The following is a 20,335-nucleotide window of genomic DNA, read 5'->3' on the forward strand; positions in this document are numbered from 1 at the left end:
ACATTCTGTATTTTTAGGGCCTGTTTTTTTCTATATTTTGTGATCACCTGATGAAACTTTAATATAAAATCTAGTCATCTAGTCCATATTTAATATCCTAATATCATCAAGAACTTCTAAATGTGGGTAAAAAGTACTGAAAAGTGCTCACGATTTTTCTCCATTGTTCTCATGCTGTAACACTGAGAAGCCGAACAGAGCATCTTCAGGCCCACTAAAGATCCGTGGCCTCTTCACATCAATATTAAAACACTCACACAGACCTAAAAGAGAGAGACATACAGTATAGTAAATTAATGCATACAGTGGTTAACATAAAAAAAATATATACACACGCTATTGTTCAAAAGTTTAGGGTTGATTAACTTTTTTTTCCTTTTCCTTTTGCTACACATTGCCACATTGTCAAAGGAGGAGCAGTTTCCTTTTCCTCTGGGTTGCAAGGCTTGTGGGTTGATAGTGAGCGACGTACTGTTTCCTCACCCTCGCCCACGACGCCCCATCGCCAGTGGCCAAGAGATCGCATTTCGGAAATGCAACGCCTCTCTACATGTCCCCAGAGGGACTGGCCAGAGACGCGTGGAGAGGCGTTGCATCTCCGAGTTTTGCTGTGATCACTCAGAACACAGTGCCTTCTGGGCCACCCAGCATAACTCCCCATTGCTGCACCACCAGGTATGTTGACTATACCTTTGGTGCCACTCATACAGAGATTGGGAGCGTGGCTTGTGCTGCCCAACCTGTCCCGCTGGATCATTTAGTTGGTTCAACTCGACTATGGCATTCGGTTAACCTTCTGCCACCCCTCAGGAGCCTAACGAGTAGGTCATGCTTGTCCAAGGACCAGCCATTCACTGCAACATGATGTGCTGTGATAGCAGCAACATAGACTTTCAAGTAGGAGGGTGACAGCCTACACTCCAAACCTTTCTTGCAGGAAAGAAAGCATGCCTCTAATCGAGCATCTCCGGGGGTCTTCTCAGCGAGAAGAACACCAATTTGTGAACAGACTCCACTTCAAAGCAAAGGCTTGCCTCGCAGAGGGAGCTTTAGGCTGTGTGATAGTGTCTACCACCACAGGTTGCAGATCACTTAGTTCTGCCACATCCCGTCCAGTAGCCACACATGGAGGTTCCAAAGATATGTACGCGGGTGCCATAGCGTGCCCAGCCCCTGAGAAAGAAGGTCCTTCCTCAGGGGGACCCTTACGAAAGGAAAATATATTTACCAATATATTTCTTAAAATATATTGTGATATATTGTAATATATTATTTTCCCTTTTTATTTTCTAATATTTATATATTTGAATACATTTAATAATATATTGATGATACATATATTATATAATATATTGCAAAATATACAAATGATTGCCGCTTTCAATATATTGCAATATATTGGAAAAAATAAATATATATAAGAATATATGCCTAATATATTACATGATATTTTCCAATATATTGCAATATATTTTTGTTTCATAAGGGGAACCACCAGGGAGGTGCTCTCGCGAGAAGCATGAGTTCCAAAAAACAATTCTGGGTGGGTCAGTAAGGCACAACCAACAGGACCTATTCCTCGTCCTCCCTGATCTTGCACAGTGTATGTGCGAGAAGGCTCGCTGGGGAAACTTTGCGGAGCAGTCTGATGCCAGGCCCAGTACTGGTGTTAGCATCCTCAGAGTCCCGGTCAGCCCCTGTACTGGGCCAGGGGTCTATATGGCTTGGTTTCCTGCGGGAAAAACCATATGTGTATTCTTCCACGCAAGGTTTCCTTCTTGGTGAACCTGTGTTTTCCTTTGACAGACCCACTCTGTCAGTCTCTTCTGGCAGTTGTTCCATCCCTACTCTAAGGTAGGACCTGTCTCAGAGGCCTATTCCATATGTAGTACTGCTCTCTGGGTCAGTCCATATCATTATCTTCACATGCAACCTCCTTACAGGTAGGATGTGGTCTCTGTAGCAACCTTTTCCTAAAGACTTGCTCCCCCATCATTCTGCCAGGCTGAAATAACAAATAGGGAAGATTTCAAGCAATCTTTCACTGAAGGTTGAAATTCCTTCCAAAGGCTTTTTCTTTGTGAATGGAACAGCAGCATGGCCTTCTCCAGCAGTGATGTACTCACCTTTGGTCCCCTCAGTAAGACCTTTGGGACCAAGCTCAGTAAATTAACACTGTGTTTTTGGGAAGGTTATGAAATGGGCGTATTTTTGGTTTGTCCAACACAGCCTGTCAAGATTGCAAAGCCTCAGGGTTGTGACAGCATTCAGGTTGTGGCATTTTCCATAGACCCCTAACAACATAACTTGTAGTGACCAAACCACTCTCTGATGGCAGGGACACGTTCTTGGCTACTCAGCATAAAACCTGAATGGTGGATGCACACTGTCGCCTTATATAACCATATGCACAGGGAGTGGCTCAGCATGCAAAGTCCACTAGCCAATCCTCATCTGCGTTTTCTCTGATTGGGCTCCCATTAGTTAGACCACTAATGTCATCACAATATAAAGTTTAATGACTTCCCTCCATCAAGGAATGAGGGTTACATACGTAACTAAGATGTTTTTTCACATTTCTACACAAAAAACCTCAATACATTTAAAAAGGATCTATGATGGTCAAAAGTGCTTAGGTGATAAACATATGCAAAGATAAAAACTAATTTAAAGAAGGATTAATATTGGTTTCTCTAGTGTCCAAGATTCTGGAGAAAAGGAGCACTGAAGAACAGCTGTAGTTGATGAATGAACTGGGTGGATGGAGAGACAGACAGACAAACAGACAGACAGACAGAGAGGAAAAGCCCAGAGAAAAAGAGTTTGCAAAAGCGAAAAGGAAAGAGAGGGAAAAGTGAGGGAAGGGGCGTTAGTTAAAATAACTACTGAACATAATGGTTCCCTGTTATGACATACAGACCTGGCTTTTATATGATTGAAAGAGAGAGAGAGAAGCTGAAGCAGAAATTCACCGGTGGATTTATAGCTCATGGCAAATGTAACTCAAAACAACCCAATTGGCCAAACAGACTTGTGAAACATAGATAACCAGTCAATCACACTCCCAGTATAATACCAACACTGAAACCTACGTGAGGGGAAATCTCTGTTTTGTGTGATATGGGTTTTGATCCACACGCACACTGAGTTCTCATTTACTGTGGGTGAAGTTGTGGTCTGAGTGGATTTCTTAGGATTGTTAACCCAGAAAGCAAAGGGGAAGCTTTCAGAAGGGGCCAGGCAGAGAACCAAACCCCACAGACCTAAAACAGGGTCCCTACATCTCTCTCTTTCAGTCTCTCATCCTTTCGCTCTCTTTCCAATGGAATGAGAACATGGAGGGGGATCCAAATGGATCAAAGAACAAATGGGACATGCTCTATAATTAATTCCCCCCACATGTTCACAAAACTTAACTTGTCTTCCACAAAACTCTTGTGCTCCTATTTCTCCTTTTCCCTGTTTTGCACTCTAGCCAAAACAACATGCAGTGCTTTCAAGGTATACAGGTATGTTGGATCAGTTTGTCTAATCCCAAAGAATCAAACAAATGACCTTTATGTTTATGCAACAATAAGCCACGCATAAAATGTCTTTGTGTTACATAACAAAAATATACACAATTTAAAAAGTGTCATTTATATTAACATTTTAAAGGCAAAGTTTTTGACTATTAACAGTATGTATTATATATTTAGGTTATTCTTTTATAATAAATAAAACAAGTAGATAGAATAGAAATAGAAAACAAAGTGCTAGTGTTAGAGGGAAATTTTTATAATAAATAAAAACGTAATGTTTTATAAAAAAAATATAAAAAAAAAAATCCCAAATAAATAAAAAGAAAACTACCAGAAACTGTATTTTTCCCACCAGAATATTTATTTCTTTTTAATACATATAATGAGAACAAGCAGCACTGTCTTAATTAAATCAGAAATAGAATAGGGATAATCCTAACTGGGGCCAATTGAATATTGTGTTGGACAACAGGGGTCCTTCAAGTCAAACAGGTTTAGCACAACTGTGTTAGTGGAAAGTGTCCATAGTTAATGTGATGAACCACATCAGCGGTTACTCTGCAGGACACTTGTGTGAACTTCAGGTGCACTGACCTTATATATAAATTTAAAATGACATTGTGATAAAAAACATTTAGGAAAAGTGAAGTTAGTTCTAAGAAGAGTTCAGTAATCAGACCCATTGACATTCAAACATGTTTAAATGTGATTTAAGCATTCAAAACTGACTTTATTTTTAACAAATTATCCCCATCTAAAACCAGCATCCAAATACTCCCTTCTTCTTATTTACACTTGTTTACTTGACATGTTACTAAGAAACCCACTCAAATGGGAAACAATTTCATCCATGTTACAAATGGTACAGTTTAGTTATTCCAACTCTTTTTTCCATGAGCACTTTCATTTCTGTAAGCTATGTTTGGGAAATGAAATATAAGAATGTCAATATAGAAAATATAATATATATAACAATATAAAATCTTTTCGAAATTGAATGAAAAACATATAGGCTCTTAGAAATGTATGTATGGGGTTGAAGAACTTTTATACTTTTTTGAGAATTTGACTCTAAAGTGACTAAAATTGATGTAACCAACACAATGTCATGGCAATTTGTGTGACTATTTTATGATTTGGCAAATTGGTGGCTAATTGTTTATGATTTTTCTATGAATTAATACAATGCTTACGGCCCACTAAAGGTTAGGTTTAGGGGTCGGCTTAGGGGTGGACCTTCATGCTTCATTTTTCTACCATACGTTTTCAGATGACTTAAAAAGATATGGATTTGCCATCAATTTGCCATAGTGTAAAATAGATTTTCACATCAGACAGGGTTGGATGAATCCATTTAGTTAAATCTTAAACTGTATTCTCAAAAATATTTTTATGTATATATATATATATATATATTTTTTTTTTTATTATATATTTTTTTGTTTTACAAACATTATGAATGATTAATTAACATGAATATATTTATATTGTTTGATATTCATTTTATTAAGTTTAAGGTTTTTGGGGATTCACTTCACATGTCATTTAACAACCTGAACTAACCTTATTTGTCATTAAAGAAATCAAATATATTATTGTATAAATTGCTTTTTAGTTTATTTTTAAATTAATATATAGAACAAAAATTAGCTGACTCTTTCTGAGTTTTTAAATCACACTTCTATCCAAACAGATTTAATAAACTGCAGCTGCTACTGATAACCATTTCACTTGATTGCCTATTAGTTTTCCTTTTCTGCTTCATGTTGTCTTTATTTTTCATGTTATGTCTCAATCCATTCTCCTATAAGTTATGGGGGAATGGTTTGAGAGTGAGAAACACAGGGAGAAATGGAGGGGGCAAGGGGGTGGAATTCCCAAAGTCCACACCTGTGTTCTCCATCTAAAGAACATAGCTGAACACAAGACAGCTTACTCATCACAGAGCCTCTGTAGAATCCATCAGCGGCCACAGCATATGCTCAAAAACAGACACCAACACCTACAGTATGCGGTCTAGGTGACACACTGCATACAAACAGCTAGTCTGATGAGTGTGTACAGAATGGCTAGTGGCATTACACTTTTGACTACAGTCTGGAAATACTTCAACTGCAACTGCTGTGGTCCATTAAAGCAGTATTTCTAGCGTTTACAGTCATTTGTCCAGATATGTGATGTTGTATACCTAATAGTGCCATGATAAGTAGGCTACATTATCTAAAATCTTAGTTTCTGCCAGTGTTGAATTGAAACAAAATTCTCCCTCACAATCTCTGTATCTTGATGAAGTTAGTTAATAGGGGAGGTATACTTTAACTCTACTGCATAAATTAAAAAGTAATTCCAGTAAAAAGACTACTACAAGGAAAGTGATTATGATTAGATTAAAAGATTTTCATGCTTTACACTTTAATTAAATACAATCAAGTCTATTATTTCACTTAACTGAGCCACATCAGTAATTGCTGTACAGTATAATGTAAATGTGTTGTAGGAAAGGATTGAAGCTGAACAAATAATATATCCTTGGGGTCACAGTCAACAGCTTGTGTTACAAGAGTGTAAGTGGTGCAATCTTAAACATCAACAAATATATATTTTAAGCAACATCACATGAGAAAGCGTACAGCACAAATCAATGCAAATTAACACTCAAATTGGTTAAACTCACCTTTGAGAAGAATAGTGATCTTCAACAACAGCAGGTACTTGTGAATCTCCATTTGTCAGTCAAGTGATTGCGTTTCTTTTTTTCCACCTTCAGTTTGTTTTTCTCAGCAGTGGTTGTGAATGTTCTCTCAGGTGGAGATGTGCTTCCTCTCCAGTGTAATAACTCACGCGCTCATAGTGCGGTACTGCAGCGCGCGCGACGCTCTCACATTCTCTGCGCATGAAAGGCATTACTGTAGTATTCAAATGTGACTGTGTTTCAAATTAGTATACATATATGCGTATATACCATTTTTCTATGATTAATAAAAAAAAAAAATCAGTCATAAGTTACTAATAATTTAGCTACACGTGATAAATATCGTTATATTACAATGACATTTGACCCCAAACTGAATGATTCACTATTCATCCTTATGTTAACCCATGATAGCTACTTTTTTATTTCGTGTAAAATAAATTGATATGCTAGACTAAATATAGGAACTGGCTGTATCAGTTAACTTTTTCAGATAAAGAAAGTGAATGTTGACTTGACTTGATCTCGTTTTGTGTCTCACGACTCGGTTTGGTAAAACATGAGGGTGTATTAAACATTTTTTTAATCACTTTTAAATTTGGGGGTAAATACGCAGTTTAGTAGCTATAAGCAAAGCTTGACAAACCAACAAATTAAACCCTAGGTTAACTTACCGTTTTTTTCCCCACATAAACAGCGTTAATTTGAAATCCAGTTTGGCGCGGCTTCAACACCTGCTGTAGTTAAAAGAGCGCGCGCAGAAGTTTAGCCAAGCGGTTTCCAAAATGAATACATGCGCAAAAATAACTGTCAAAAATATTTCCCAGGATTTTTTTTCGGTGCTGTTCGAGAAGAAACACATATCCCTTGCATATGAAATGTGGTTATTGTCTTAAATGTATTCTATTTTGCGCAACTGTCCTGACGAGGTGAAAGTTATTTAATTGCGTGCGTTACCGGCTGCTTTCTTTCGACAGGGACGTGTCTCCAAGTCTCCAAAATATATGCAAGCAAATGAAGGAGCGCCTTGATTCTGCAGCAAGACCTTCGTCTCCCTCAGTCAGATTCGCTCTCTCTCTCTCTCTCTCTCTCTCTCTCTCTCTCAAACACACACACACACACACACTCTCTCTCTCTCTCTCTCTCTCTCTCTCTACTATTTTACCCTCATCTTAGGTGAAGTTAGGATAGAAGTTGTTCCATCGATTTGAGGGCAAAATAAAATAGTATGGCCAGTGATCATAATAGCAAATATATTATGGATTTGGAAACTCCACGTATAGAGATAACAGAGGCCTATAAGTTTGTAAATAAACCTTTTGTTTTTATGACATAATCGTATCAATTCGTCAAAAAGAGCATCATAAACACGAAACACAGACTGAAAAAGCTGGATTTGGTATATTTTTCTCTCTCCACAATCATGCCACAGTATATTATCAGCTCTGTTATGTTAAGACATTGCAGGGCCTTGGGTCATGTATGGGTTCACCACAAACCAGAAAACTCATTTAGTTTTGCTGGAGTAGGAAAGCTATGAAAAATCTTATTTTGGGTTCAGATATTACATGTTTAATTATTTATTTGCCAGTTCATGCTTCTCCATAACCAAATTTCCGTCACACTGTCATTTCACCGCATTTCAGATTATTTGTGTGTTTGATAACATTTTGTGTAGGAGATGGAAATTAAATTTTAGCATTTTTTTGGAATACCATTTGTGTGTGTGTGTGTGTGTGTGTGTGTGTTTATTGTTTTCTATCAATCTTTACCTTTGTCACAAATGCAAAAAAGTGTAAATATAGTTTGAAAAGATAGTTTATGCTTTTTTTTTTTTTTTTTTGCAGATCACAGAAGATATTTTGAAGGTTTTTTAATACCTTTTTTTTTAATCTCTTTAAACATTATTTTCACTTTTGCATTTATGACAAAAGTAAAGAGTTATCAAAAACAATAAACAACAAAATCTCACATTGATTTTTGAAAACCTTGATTTTTCTTTGCTTTCTTCACACGTCATAAATCATATAAGACCCAATGCTTTTCACTGACAATGTTGTCTCCTTGGTAAAACAAAGCACTGAAATTTTAAAACACTTTATTAGGTGCAGTTATTGAATAACAACTGGGATTAAACATTTCACAAACTTAGATTTTAAAACTCTGCTATTTTCTAGAATTATATCAATATTATAATGTGCAATTCTTCCTTTGGTTGTTAACTGTAGAGTGAATCTCGGTCATGCACCTGTAATATTCATCCAGCAGAGGGCGACAGAGTAAAACATCTTAGAACACGTCATTTTGTTTCTTCTGATGTTTCGTAAAGAGTCCTGAAGGTGGTACCATTCCCCTATTCGTTTTCCACCCGAGCCCACCGGCGCAAAGTAATTGTAAAACTATGTTACCGGCAGTGATGACTTTCCTTCTGAACCTATTTCTTGATTATCGACGTTGTTGTTTGTCGACCTTTTGCACTGAGCGTTACCAAGGGTGTTATCACAACAACTCTAAATATTCGTAACTGCAGAAACTTGTGTAACGCTCATGTGGGGGTTGTGAGCTGCTTGTCACGTTAAGAAATGTCACACAGGTACAGTTGTGTGGGAGTTGAAACAAATGATCGTCCTCCCTGTTATTAACGGCTCTCTTTTACACACACTCTCATACAGAATGATCGTTTATGCAAAAATGCATGCAAACTTGTGCTAAATGTGAAATATATTCTTTAAACAAAAAAGATAATTGCAGTAAAAGCTTATATTTGTAATACTGTCATATTTTTGATAAAAAAGTCTTAAAACTGATGATGTCACCACAGCACTATGGACACAATAGCCACAAACACTATGTAGGCTACAGTACTACATGCAAAAGCTACAATTCAAACCAAATGTTATTAACTGGACTAGCAGGATTTTCCTTCTGACTCACACTTATGTAATAATAATAAAAAAAACTAAACAGGGTGTTCACATCATCTCCAAGTACACACTCTCTTCCCATTAAAGAATGAGCGCTGAGACCAAAACACACTGTAAGGGACAAATGTTAGGAAACTGTCTGAAGCTGATGTTTTGACTGTTTCTTGGATTCTGATTCAGTTCTCTGAACTAATCAAAACTCAGCAGTCACCTCGACTCAGCAGCTGCCTCCTGTTAATGTTTCCAAAGACATGGCACAATACAGCATTGCATGAAATCTGTAGATTGGGACTCCGTTCAGTAGAGCAAGTGAGTAATGATGGATGGATGAGTGAGTGAGTGAGTGAGTGAGAGAGGGAAAAAAAGAGAAAGAGAAAGAAACAGCACAGCAGTAGAATTACCAGTCCTGTATTTGAATGCTTAGAGTTAAGGTCACATAGTTTGGTTATTATTGAGTGTGTCATCTGCATTCAGGGAATTCACACCTGTGAATTTGCAAGACTCACAACCTTTTTAACACAACCATATGGAAAACTAGTTTAGTGTGTGTTGTGTGCTTTCATGTGTGGTTTTGCTAAAATACAAAGATGGAGATGTGTCACCTTAAAAGTTTAGATCCAGTCATTTTCTTGTTATATTTTGCAGTTTGTCAGTAGTTTATGTGACTCAAATGGTACACTCTCAGAAAAAAAGGTACAAAAGCTGTCACTGGAGCCATACCTTCTCAAAAGGTACACCCTTGTATCTAAAGGGTCCATGTTGGTACCTTAAAGGTACAAATTCGTACCTAAAGGGTACATATTAGTAACTAAAAGGTACACGCTGACTGTGTGAACATAGCCTAGATGTTGCTTTATTATTATGTCTACTCTCCCCCTTCATGCATTGAGTTCCATGTAATGATATCTTACCCTATTAAAGCCACTGTGAGTCATTGGGGTCAACGCTGTGATCTTTATAGTCTAATGTCTGCTGATCTCATCTACCCTTTCGGGCATCTGTAATTTCCCTAACGTTATTCTCGCTGCAAATACTGCAAGAGATCTGATTCTGTTTTCAGGGAGGACATGCTTTCTTCAAAATGTGTTGCAAAAAGGACACTTTGCCAAACTGATGCACCTGTCCTCAGGCTCTCTTTATTTTCCAGACTAAGGCCTAAAGGACTATTTAGTACAAGTTGTTGATTAAGCCTACCACAAAAAATAAATTTGACTCATCCATCATTTTCTTTAAAAACACACACACAAGTGGAGATTTTAAAGCAGAAATGTGAAGCTTATTATTGTAAAAAAGCACTTAGACAGTTTTTAACTGTTGTTTTAGATGTTATGGCCTTAACAATTAAGGATTTGCCCCGTTCACTTCCATTGTTTGTGCCTCACTGTAACCAGACTTTTTATGAAAATGAGAGACAAGTGGAAATAAAATGTTGATGCTGTGGATTGAACTGAACTTGTCCTGAACCCACATTATTTGTCTAAACTTGACAGTTGCCCTAGAAGCCTGGCCATGAGATTGCGACTGTTTCCGTGTGATTCTCTCCACACCTCGGTGCGGGACTCACTCTTTCCGCACGTCTGGAATCTTGGAATCCTCACCGCCGGCTCACTTTGAGTCAGCACCACTGTGAGAAATGTTTCAGACTGTTTGTCTTTTTCTGCTGGAAGTAGATGCCCGAGTGCATGTGTGGAGTTGTGTATGAATTGCCTCTGTGGTAGTGTGCAAGCAAAACGTGTAGATAGACGGGTTTGAGAAACATATTTGTTCATTTGAACCCTGTTTACGTTTGTGAGTTTGCGTAGGTATCTCACAGGCTGCCTTCGAGGTTCATGGATCAGGGCCAGCTTTGATCTACCAATCAGCAGAAAGGCAAAAATGGTTTGTTTGACCCATAATGCTTTGCATTAAGCCCACAGGGCCTTTTGGAGTGTGTTGTCTGTGGGATGTTTCTCACCGTTAACACACACACACACACACACACACACGCTTGTACATGTCATAGGAAAACTCTGTGCCCACACAGTTTCTGCACACACACCCTCTGCTTCAGTTTTCATTTCTGTTGCCACTCAGTGTCCCTGATGAAGTGGTTTTTGCGAGCACATGCACACACACATACACACACACACACACACACGTTTGTTTTTGTGAAAAGTGGTTTCATAGGCGTAATGGTTTTTATACTGTACAAACTGTATATTCTATGGCCCTACACCTAACCCTAACCCTCACAGGAGACTTTGTGCATTTTTACTTTCTCAAAAAACCTCATTCTGTATGATTTATAAGCGTTTTGAAAAATGGGGACATGAGTTATGTCCTCATAAGTCACCCTCTCCTTGTAATACCTGTGTCATACCCATGTCATTATACAGAGTTGTGTCCTGATATGTCAAAAAACAAGAGCACACACACACACATTCAGCTGCATAAATCTTTCTGTCTATCACAACATTCTGTGCAGATTTTTGCTGTAGGGCACAAAATATTATCATTACTCAAGTGACTGTCCACATGTGTAAATCTGATCCCCAATCACACCTTGCTGTCAGGTTTAGCATGGATCTGATACATCTGTTATCTTTCAGCAACAAAGACTGAGATCTGACTTTGTATGACAGCCAGCTCATCCCATGTGTGGCTTGTCTGTACCATGCACCACATTATTTACAGCTACAAATCTTTATAATATCAAATGTGAGATAAGAGATTAGAGTCAGTTCTAAAGGGTTGTTACTAACAACATCAGTGATGGTAAAGGGAATTAGTTGGTCTGAGGAATTTTATTTTATTTTATTTTTTATGGAAACACCATTTGAGAGTCATTGAGATTTTATCTATTGTTGTTTTTTGTATTTCTTTTGTTAAGGAAGTTTGTTAAGAATGCTTTTATTCAGCAAGATTTCATGATATTGATCAATAAGACTACTCATGAAAGAATCCTGAAAACAGAAAATGCATAATGCTTTCCACAATATAAGCAGAACAACTGAATGATAATGATAAGAAATGTTTCTTTAGCACTAATTCAGCATATTAAAATGATTTCTTAAGGATCATGTGACATCTGAAGACTGGAAAATTCAGCTTTGCCATCACTGGAATAAGCGTAAATATGTTAAATTGGAAAACTGTTTTCAATTTTAAATTGTAATAATATTATATAAAAAATCTATAAACATAATATTATATAAAAATTACTGTTTTTAATAAAATAAATGGAGTCTCAGTGACTTCTTTCAAAAACTTAATAAAAAATGTTGCTGACCCTAAAATATTTAGAATATTCTGAAATTTGGAAAAATAATAATAATCAAAAAAAGTTGCACATTTTCACTTCATCTGTGTTGTGTGGTGGTTGTTGATGGAAACGTTGTTGATTGAATTTATATATTCACAAATTTTGTGTGTGTGTGTGTGTGTGTGTGTATGTGTGTTTGTGTGTGTGTGTTCTGTGGCGTAAAATATCCTTGTAAAATTGCCTGCCAGCTAAATCCAAAGTAAACAGAATAGATGTTGGGAAGAGATTGCCATTCCAGATTTACCTGTTCTGCACATAGCTGGGCAAAATCAATGTGTGTTTATGAGTTGTTAGACTTATATCTGCTTTAGCCTTTGAAGCTAATGACCAAATATGCAACTGTTTCTGCTACATTAAGGTCCATTACTGGCTGTGTGTGTATGTGTGTCTGTCTGTGTGTGTGTGTGTGTGTGTGTGTGTGTGTGCGGTTTTACCGTCTGTGCTCACAGTGGCCAGAGTGTTTGATGGTACATGTGAAGTTGTGAAAGAATCTGGATGTTTGGTTTCATACGTGTGCAAATGTGCGTGTGGTTTTTGAGAGGAGAGAGACAGCTGCCTTTTACAGCCTTGGGGCATAATAAAGGAGAGGCAGTTATTTGGGGTCTTTTATTGGGGCAGGAGGTAGAGAGGGGTTGGTTTTATTAGGGTCACATAATAACCAAGTACAGCTGCAGGCATCACCCCGAAACCTCTCCACATTCCACCATCGCCTCCATTCTACCTTTGATTTTCTTTTAAAGAGTGAATGCACTTGATTATGTCCATTAATCTGTATATATATGCTCTTAAATTCCCTGGATGTGATGGCGTACGGTGTATGATAGATACAGTATATGTACAGTATATATGAATATGCATATGAGTACACTGTGTGTTGGTCCTCATTTCATTCTGACCCTGAGTTTCCATTCCCTCTTATGATCCTGCTCCTTGTTAAGCACATCTGCTGTCAATCATCTTCACCTTGTAATCCGACTGGCATTTCCTGCCTGGACTGGACTGTTGGCTTGCTTGCCTGGATCCATTTTATTTAACAGCTTTATCCTATTGGCTAGTTCAGAGTGTAATAAATGACCCACAGTCAGCGCTGTTCTGCACATCATATGCTGTCGGCATAGCAAACAGAAATGTTAACGCTTGGAGTGGAAGATCAAGTTACTGGGGAAATTTCTTTGATGACTTGTGTGTGTTTTTCATCCATTTTTATGTTACAATACATTTACATTCCATTCATTCGAACGACAACCAGTGCATTAAAGGTTTTGCGAAACTGCAAACCAGAACCAGAGACACAAAGAGGGTGATAGTGATGAGAAAGAAAGACTGAGATGGAAAATTCAGGGAGAGACGGAGGGGTGCAGTGGGACAGACAAGTTATTCTAGTTACAGCCAGCTGGCAGAAATACTAAAATAAGATGTGAACCTACCAGTGTGTCTGAGTGAGAAAAGAGAGTGGGAAGGAGTGTGGGTTTGTTAAAAAGGTCAAGGCAGTTTCTTTCATTTCTTCTTAGTTTGAAATAAAATCAAATGACATTCATTCCACTGACACCATGGAGCTGCCAGTAAGCTTCTGTGTGGATAAATGCTGCTGAATGACCAAAAAAAAAAAACTCTTTCCCTTGGCAGTAAACTTTATTATCCATGCACAGAAATAAGTAATGGTTGCTGAAATAGTTTGTATATATAAAGAAAATAATGAAAAAAGATGAACTTCAGATTCAGGTTTTATTAAAATATATACATAAAATTCAAGATGAAAAGAGAAGGTTGGGATTGGAGCTTCATAGGGTCTAATTACAACTGACCCTTTGCTTAGCTCCGCCCCCTTTGGTAGTGTTGCTAAATCAGACAATTCAGAATGTTACATAAGAACGAATTGGAGATTTCAATGAACAGTGTCATTTTTGAGTCAGATGTGCTCATAAAATGTTCAAATGTTGATTGGATATTGGGATGGAATTGAATTGAAGCATTTTATCTGTCTTTTATGCTTTGTTTCTGTTGCAAATTATGCAGTGAGATTTATAAACTTTGGCAACAGCAAATTCAAATCAAGGCAAAAACTTGAGTAACATTGACTGTAAAATAACAGTAAATTTGAAAAAAATAAAAAAAATACTATCCAAACACATAGCTCCTCTATGGAGTTATAAATGAAAGAGCAAAATTGGATTGGATTGGTCAGTTACAATTTATGGTGGAGTTTAGCCAAAAATTATAGTTATGGACTAAACTACAAACATAACATTCCGACAGCATATCGTACATTTGCTTTCATTCTTAAGGTGCGGCCACCAAATTTTGCAGGCAAAAAAGGTCTTATCTTTTGTCATGTATGACGCACAGCTCACACAGAAGTCATTTTAACCCATCTTGAACATTTACTGAAATCTGAGTGGGGAAATCTTTCACCCTTACCTGGAATTCCCATTAATACAGATAACTACTAAAAACCACTGGATTTCGCCTGTGAAAATTTACAATAGTAAATATGACCGCTCCTTAACTGATATTATTTTCAGTGGTGATTATGTACCGTCTCACCAAAGTCTGGTTTCCAAGCTTCAGATTTCCAAGTCTTCATCTATGTGAAACCCAACCCTTAAAAGTGCTTTTGAGCCCAAATTTATGTATTCAGGAGCCTCTCACATGAATTATTTGCATGGCTCTCTGATGTATTACAGTATTGAAATACACTGTCAACAAAAAAAAAAAATGAAAGAAGAGATGAGGGAGAGAGGAAATAGATGATATAAAATCAGTCATTGTAGTTAACAATGAAAGAGAATGATCTGGATGGATGTTCTTCCTGTTTCTTCGTAATTTCACTCTCTGATATAAACTCTTGTACACACGACATCGTCTGCGGTCATGGTCTGCCAAAAAAAGCAGGAAAAAGACTATTAGAAGGAAAAATATGATCAAAGACCCATGTGTGTGTGAGAACTGTAAGAATAACACATAATGGTAGGAATGAATCTTACCAGAATCAGTTCGCCGTCATTGGTCATCTCCCTGGTCCATGAGGTTTTTGGACCCTCACCCTTCTGCAGAGTCTGTTCACAACTAATCTTGCTGTCTGTTTCCCAGCGAGGAAAGCTCTGAGAGAAACAGAGACAGACAAATATGTGAAGGCAGTATTTTTCTTTGGAGGTGGAAAGAGTGAGATCAGTGCCCATGAGAATGTGAGTTCCAGGGATGGAGGTTGAAGGAATGGGTGTGTGTGCAGTTTGATAGCTCCTCTGAGATGGAGGGTGTGATTGAGTCCACATCAGAGATCAGGACTGCATAAACACACACACACACACACTTTGTAGGTTCTTGCTTTTTTGCATGTTTTGGAAAAGGACAGTTTGTCAGACAGACAAGCAAATGTTCAGCTGGATGACTGAAGTGTTTTTCTGTGGGTGTGTGTGTACCATGCAGGGACGTCCATCCAGAGTGGCCTCATTAAACTCCTGTCCAACCGTGAAGGTGACATGGGTGGTCCTTACAGAGGTGGAGGTCTTGATTGACAGGGTTTCTCCATCCTGCGTAATCTCCACAGATGGCTTTGATGCAGCTGCGACCGCAATCTTACGCATCATCACGTTCACACCTGACAAAACACACACATGCACTTCAGAACAATCTCCTGAAGAACAGTGAGTACAGTACTCATTTGCACAGTTTAGAATCTGAGTGATTTTATTAAGAAATCTGCACTCGCTGCCGGCACTGTCTGATGACATCACCTGTTATAATCCCATAGAGAGAAACCCATTTGACAAAACAGCTCCCAGAAAAATTAAATGTGTGGTAATGGAGTTTAACACACATTAGGGGATCCTCTGATATTCTGTAACCCTAACAAATATGGTACATAACTATGTTACATTAATATAACAACTTAATTGCTATTGCACTATAATCCAGAACCTATTGTAATAGGTTTTTGACACAAATAACTGAGTAACTATCAGACTATAACAATACACACATAATTTTAATAATAATTATTATAATACTATATAATTAGGATTATTTACTATTATAACATTTATTAATATTTACAATATCCTACTTTAAAAATACTATTATGATAGGTACTATACATTTGTTTCTATTTAATAAGTAAATATATTGAATTATTATTATTATTACTATAAGTACTATTTTGTCTCGTTTTGCTGCATGTTTTCATCCTTGTGAATGACTTCGATGAATAAATAATCATGCAGGCAATAAAATGTATTATGAAAAACATTTATTGAGGTGTAGTGGTAGTGTTGGGTGCTGGTTATTAAAGAGCTACCAAATGGTTATTTACCAATAAGCGCAATATTAAAGAAACAATAACCAAAAGGTAAGCATATATATATATATATATATATATATATATATATATATATATATATATATATATATATATATATATATAAAATGTCAAACCAATTATTGGTCCAATATCTAACACAAACTACTTTATTAAACACATTATTTGTGTTCTATAAATACATAAAAACTTCTAACTGTACATTCAGACCAGCAGATTAAATACTGCATGTCAAAAGGAGCCTTGCTGTGTGTGTGTGTGTGTGTGTGTGTGTAGATGGGTAAATGCACTGAAAGGGGAAGTTATTCAACCAGCCACAGAGGATGCTGTAATCTATTAAACCTTCCTGACAGGAAATGGATAGACCGCAGTTTGGAAACAGGGAAAGGTATAGGCAACAAAGAAAAAAGCATGGCACAGTCAAGAAAGGGTAAGATTACTGACAAGAGAAGAAAAAATGAGCATGAATGGCAGCAGAGACGTAGAAAAATTATATTCGACTGTGTAAAAACTCATGATATAAAGGCCAGTCTGTTTGTGTGTGTGTATGTGTGTGTGTGTGAGAGAGAGAGAGAGAGAGAGAGAGAGGGAGAGAGTCACTGTGAATCGAGACCCTCATTCCCACCTGTCACCAAGGGTAAATATATACACACGAAGGCAGACAAGAAGGGGCCAAAATTTAGACACACGTTCAGGACTCGGAAACAAATGGTCAATTACTCCAATGAGTTTTAGCATCGAGCCATTAGCACATGCAAATTCACACACAATAAGTGCAATAAACACACACACACACAAATAAATTTAAATTTATGAGACTGTAATCTGGGCAGAACCTTGTTAAAAACATCAGTTAATAAAGTTAAGCCAACTCCTGTGAGATCAAGCACTGCTTCAAACCCCCATAACTAACTGAGAGAAGATGTCAGAGGAATCAGAAGGTAGGGTCAATGTCATAGGCCAAAGGAAGTATTTCTGAATAGAGGGATGGAGATGAGGAGACAAGATGGAGGAGGGTGGATGACAGGGTGTGGTGATGACACGTCGGCCTCATCTGTGCCCTGAAATATGTGCCACTGCTGAAAGTTTGTGAATTTAAGAGAATTTGTACATATGAATGCGTGTGTGTGTCTGTGCAAAACATTAAAGCAAGTCGCAAAGTTCATATCTCCATCAGCCTATCTGTCAATCATGCACATTCCTCACATATAGCCACGCCCCCTTCGGTTTTACGATGACATTTGTCCTCGGAATGGTTCATGTGGCTGCAGATCTAATTTCCTGAAATTTGGGGTATTCGTATAATAGCTACATCATGTTACGATGTCAGAAACAGCGGGGGCTTTTTCTCCATTGTGCTACTACTTCTCCACCCTCTTTAACATGTCTGCTTCGGAAGGACCTTCTCTTCCTTCTCAGGGAATCTGCTTCTTTTGTTCGACACAAAGAGGGGTGTTTGGGTGTCAGCAGTGCCCCTCATTAAATCGGACGTCAGTCAAATTTTGGGAACCCACAGTGAACTGATTTTCCATTATGTAGAATGCACACAAACATTTAGAGTGTTTTATGTCAAATTGCAAACTACTGTGAAAGAATGGATCTTTAAAAAAAGCCCCAATCAGAATATGGGACAATATTGCTCAAGGAAATTAAGCGAAATAAACAATCCTGCCCAATTGCTTTTTACCTGCAAGGTTTATTAAAACAAGCAAGATACCTAATAAATAGTTACTTGTACCTAATAAATACAAAGGATAACTAGCTATCTGTATATATAATTGACAGTAAAATAAATAAGTACTAGTAAAATAAAAAACATATACTGACTAGTTAGCTATATGGAATGAATATTAAAACGGGATTGGATATATGAATTTTTTGGTCTTGTAGCCAATTTGCGCACTCTCTGAGCGCGCGTCTGCATCAGGATTAACACTTACCCAGTGCTTTCAGAAGCTCTTCGAAGTTCTCGGAGCTTTTCATTTTCCAAGTGCCAGCAAAATCTGGTATTTTGCGATCCATCGTGCGTTCTGTCGTTCCTTTGAGTGTATCCCACTATTATTCACTCTGGTGCGTGAGTGATAGTCCTTCGAGCCTGACACCCTTTTAAAGTACCTGTAACTTTGATTCTGAAAGCAGTGTTCCCACTGATAATGCCAAACTGATTTCCCTCTTTCCTTTACCCTTCTAATGCTCTCTCTGCCTGACAAGTGCAACCTAATATCTCATGCCCTTCTCTTCCCGTCCCAGACGTTTATTCAGACACAGACCGTTGTAAATCGGCTGGAACCGAAAATGTGCGCCAGTTATCAGGCTTGATCCGTGAGCGCGCACACCCCTTCTTCGACAAACTCCACCCTCTATTTGCCCTGTCAGATCAAGGGGCCAATAATATTTCGAAATGATCGTTTTGCCCCGCCCACACCACGCCCCGATTAAAACATGTGCGCGTTTCAAGACGCCCATCAGAACTGCAGGTTCTTTTTGCATGAATTTATTTATATGCACCGTTTCCACGAGAGTTTTCAAGACAATGTGAAATATTGTTAGAATGCATGATCCACATTTACAATATTGTTAAAGCATTCAATAGGGAAATACACGAAATTAAAGGGGAAATAAAAAATGACTATGTAATAAAATAAATACAACGGGGATTTACTTACTTACAAATATGATATATAAAGGATATACAATCTATTATATAAAATTGAACGCTCTGGTGAAGAGATCCCCCATATATAAACATCGACAAGAAAATTAAAACTCAAGTTAAATAGTAGAATAGACATTCAACATGATGGGATGTACTTTACAGATGTCTCACTCTCTGTGACACTTAAACTGTGTGCAAGTAACTGTTGGACACACAAATGTGAATATGATCATTAAACAATCATAACACTTTATCAGACTAATTGTTAAAACAAAGCACTGTCAAGTTCAGTCTCTTCTCTCCTGTCTACACCAGAGCACACTCAAAACTCTCATGACTGGATCTGTCTCCACTGTGGTTATCCTCTTCCACGTTTGGGACTGAGGAGACACGGAGGGTCTTCTGCGGTGGAGCTGATTCCGGAGATCCCGACGGGAGCGAGCGAACGCGCGTGAAGAGACTGACGCAGGCACAAAAGGTGACCTAGCAGAGGCCAGGAGGTTGCAGGAGCGTCCCCGAGGGTCTTAAGTCTCCTCCTCACCCCTGCTGTTAAAGCGGAAGAAAAGAACCGAGCAAATAAGGGTAAGGGCTTGGTAAAAAAGGTGGAGAGGCAAAGTTTTGGTCTCTAATGAAGACGCGGGCCATGGAGACTGGATGATGAATGTGAGTCATACAAATAAGTAGTTTAACCATTTACTTTTGATGGATGGTCTTCTGCGCCACAACGAACAGCACATTTTAATATGCGGGTTACCCGGGTCACAGCTTGGGCCGCTCGCGCCGTGCAGTTTCCCCCCGTGTTGCCATGTCTGCTTATTATAAACGAGTTTTATAAACCTTTTTTTTTTTTTTTTTTTTTTGAAAAGTCGTTAACGAAATAGACCATCGCTGGCCCATTTTCGGCATCGTAACGCCCTAGCTATATA

At 37.9% G+C, this 20,335-nt stretch overlaps 2 protein-coding genes across 5 annotated transcripts in view; both read right to left on the reverse strand.

Annotated features, from left to right (window-relative positions):
* LOC128031078 (integrin alpha-10-like) overlaps nucleotides 1–7,199 on the reverse strand; it is a 38,250-nt gene extending 31,051 nt beyond the window's left edge. For 2 of the 4 annotated variants that reach the window (XM_052619299.1, XM_052619297.1), the window contains exons 1-3: nucleotides 6,888–7,199; nucleotides 6,196–6,408; nucleotides 152–263 (exon numbers count right to left, since the gene is read on the reverse strand). In XM_052619299.1, the coding sequence (XP_052475259.1) occupies nucleotides 152–263; nucleotides 6,196–6,247 (164 nt within the window). In that variant the 5' untranslated portion in view covers nucleotides 6,248–6,408; nucleotides 6,888–7,199. The remainder of the gene's footprint in view (nucleotides 1–151; nucleotides 264–6,195; nucleotides 6,409–6,887) is intronic. The other 2 variants (XM_052619301.1, XM_052619300.1) reach the window with 1 other exon arrangement.
* A 6,945-nt stretch (nucleotides 7,200–14,144) lies between these two features.
* On the reverse strand, nucleotides 14,145–19,039 carry LOC128030038 (cellular retinoic acid-binding protein 2). The gene is made up of 4 exons (XM_052617509.1): nucleotides 18,694–19,039; nucleotides 15,858–16,036; nucleotides 15,423–15,539; nucleotides 14,145–15,314 (listed from the first exon to the last, which is right to left on the reverse strand). Exons 1-4 carry the CDS (start codon nucleotides 18,773–18,775, stop codon nucleotides 15,264–15,266), a joined length of 429 nt encoding a protein of 142 aa, XP_052473469.1. The 5' UTR covers nucleotides 18,776–19,039; the 3' UTR covers nucleotides 14,145–15,263.
* Between the last annotated feature and the right edge of the window lie 1,296 nt (nucleotides 19,040–20,335).

This window comes from Carassius gibelio, chromosome A16, assembly GCF_023724105.1.
Source record: "Carassius gibelio isolate Cgi1373 ecotype wild population from Czech Republic chromosome A16, carGib1.2-hapl.c, whole genome shotgun sequence".
In the NCBI taxonomy this organism is placed as follows: Eukaryota; Metazoa; Chordata; class Actinopteri; order Cypriniformes; family Cyprinidae; genus Carassius; species Carassius gibelio.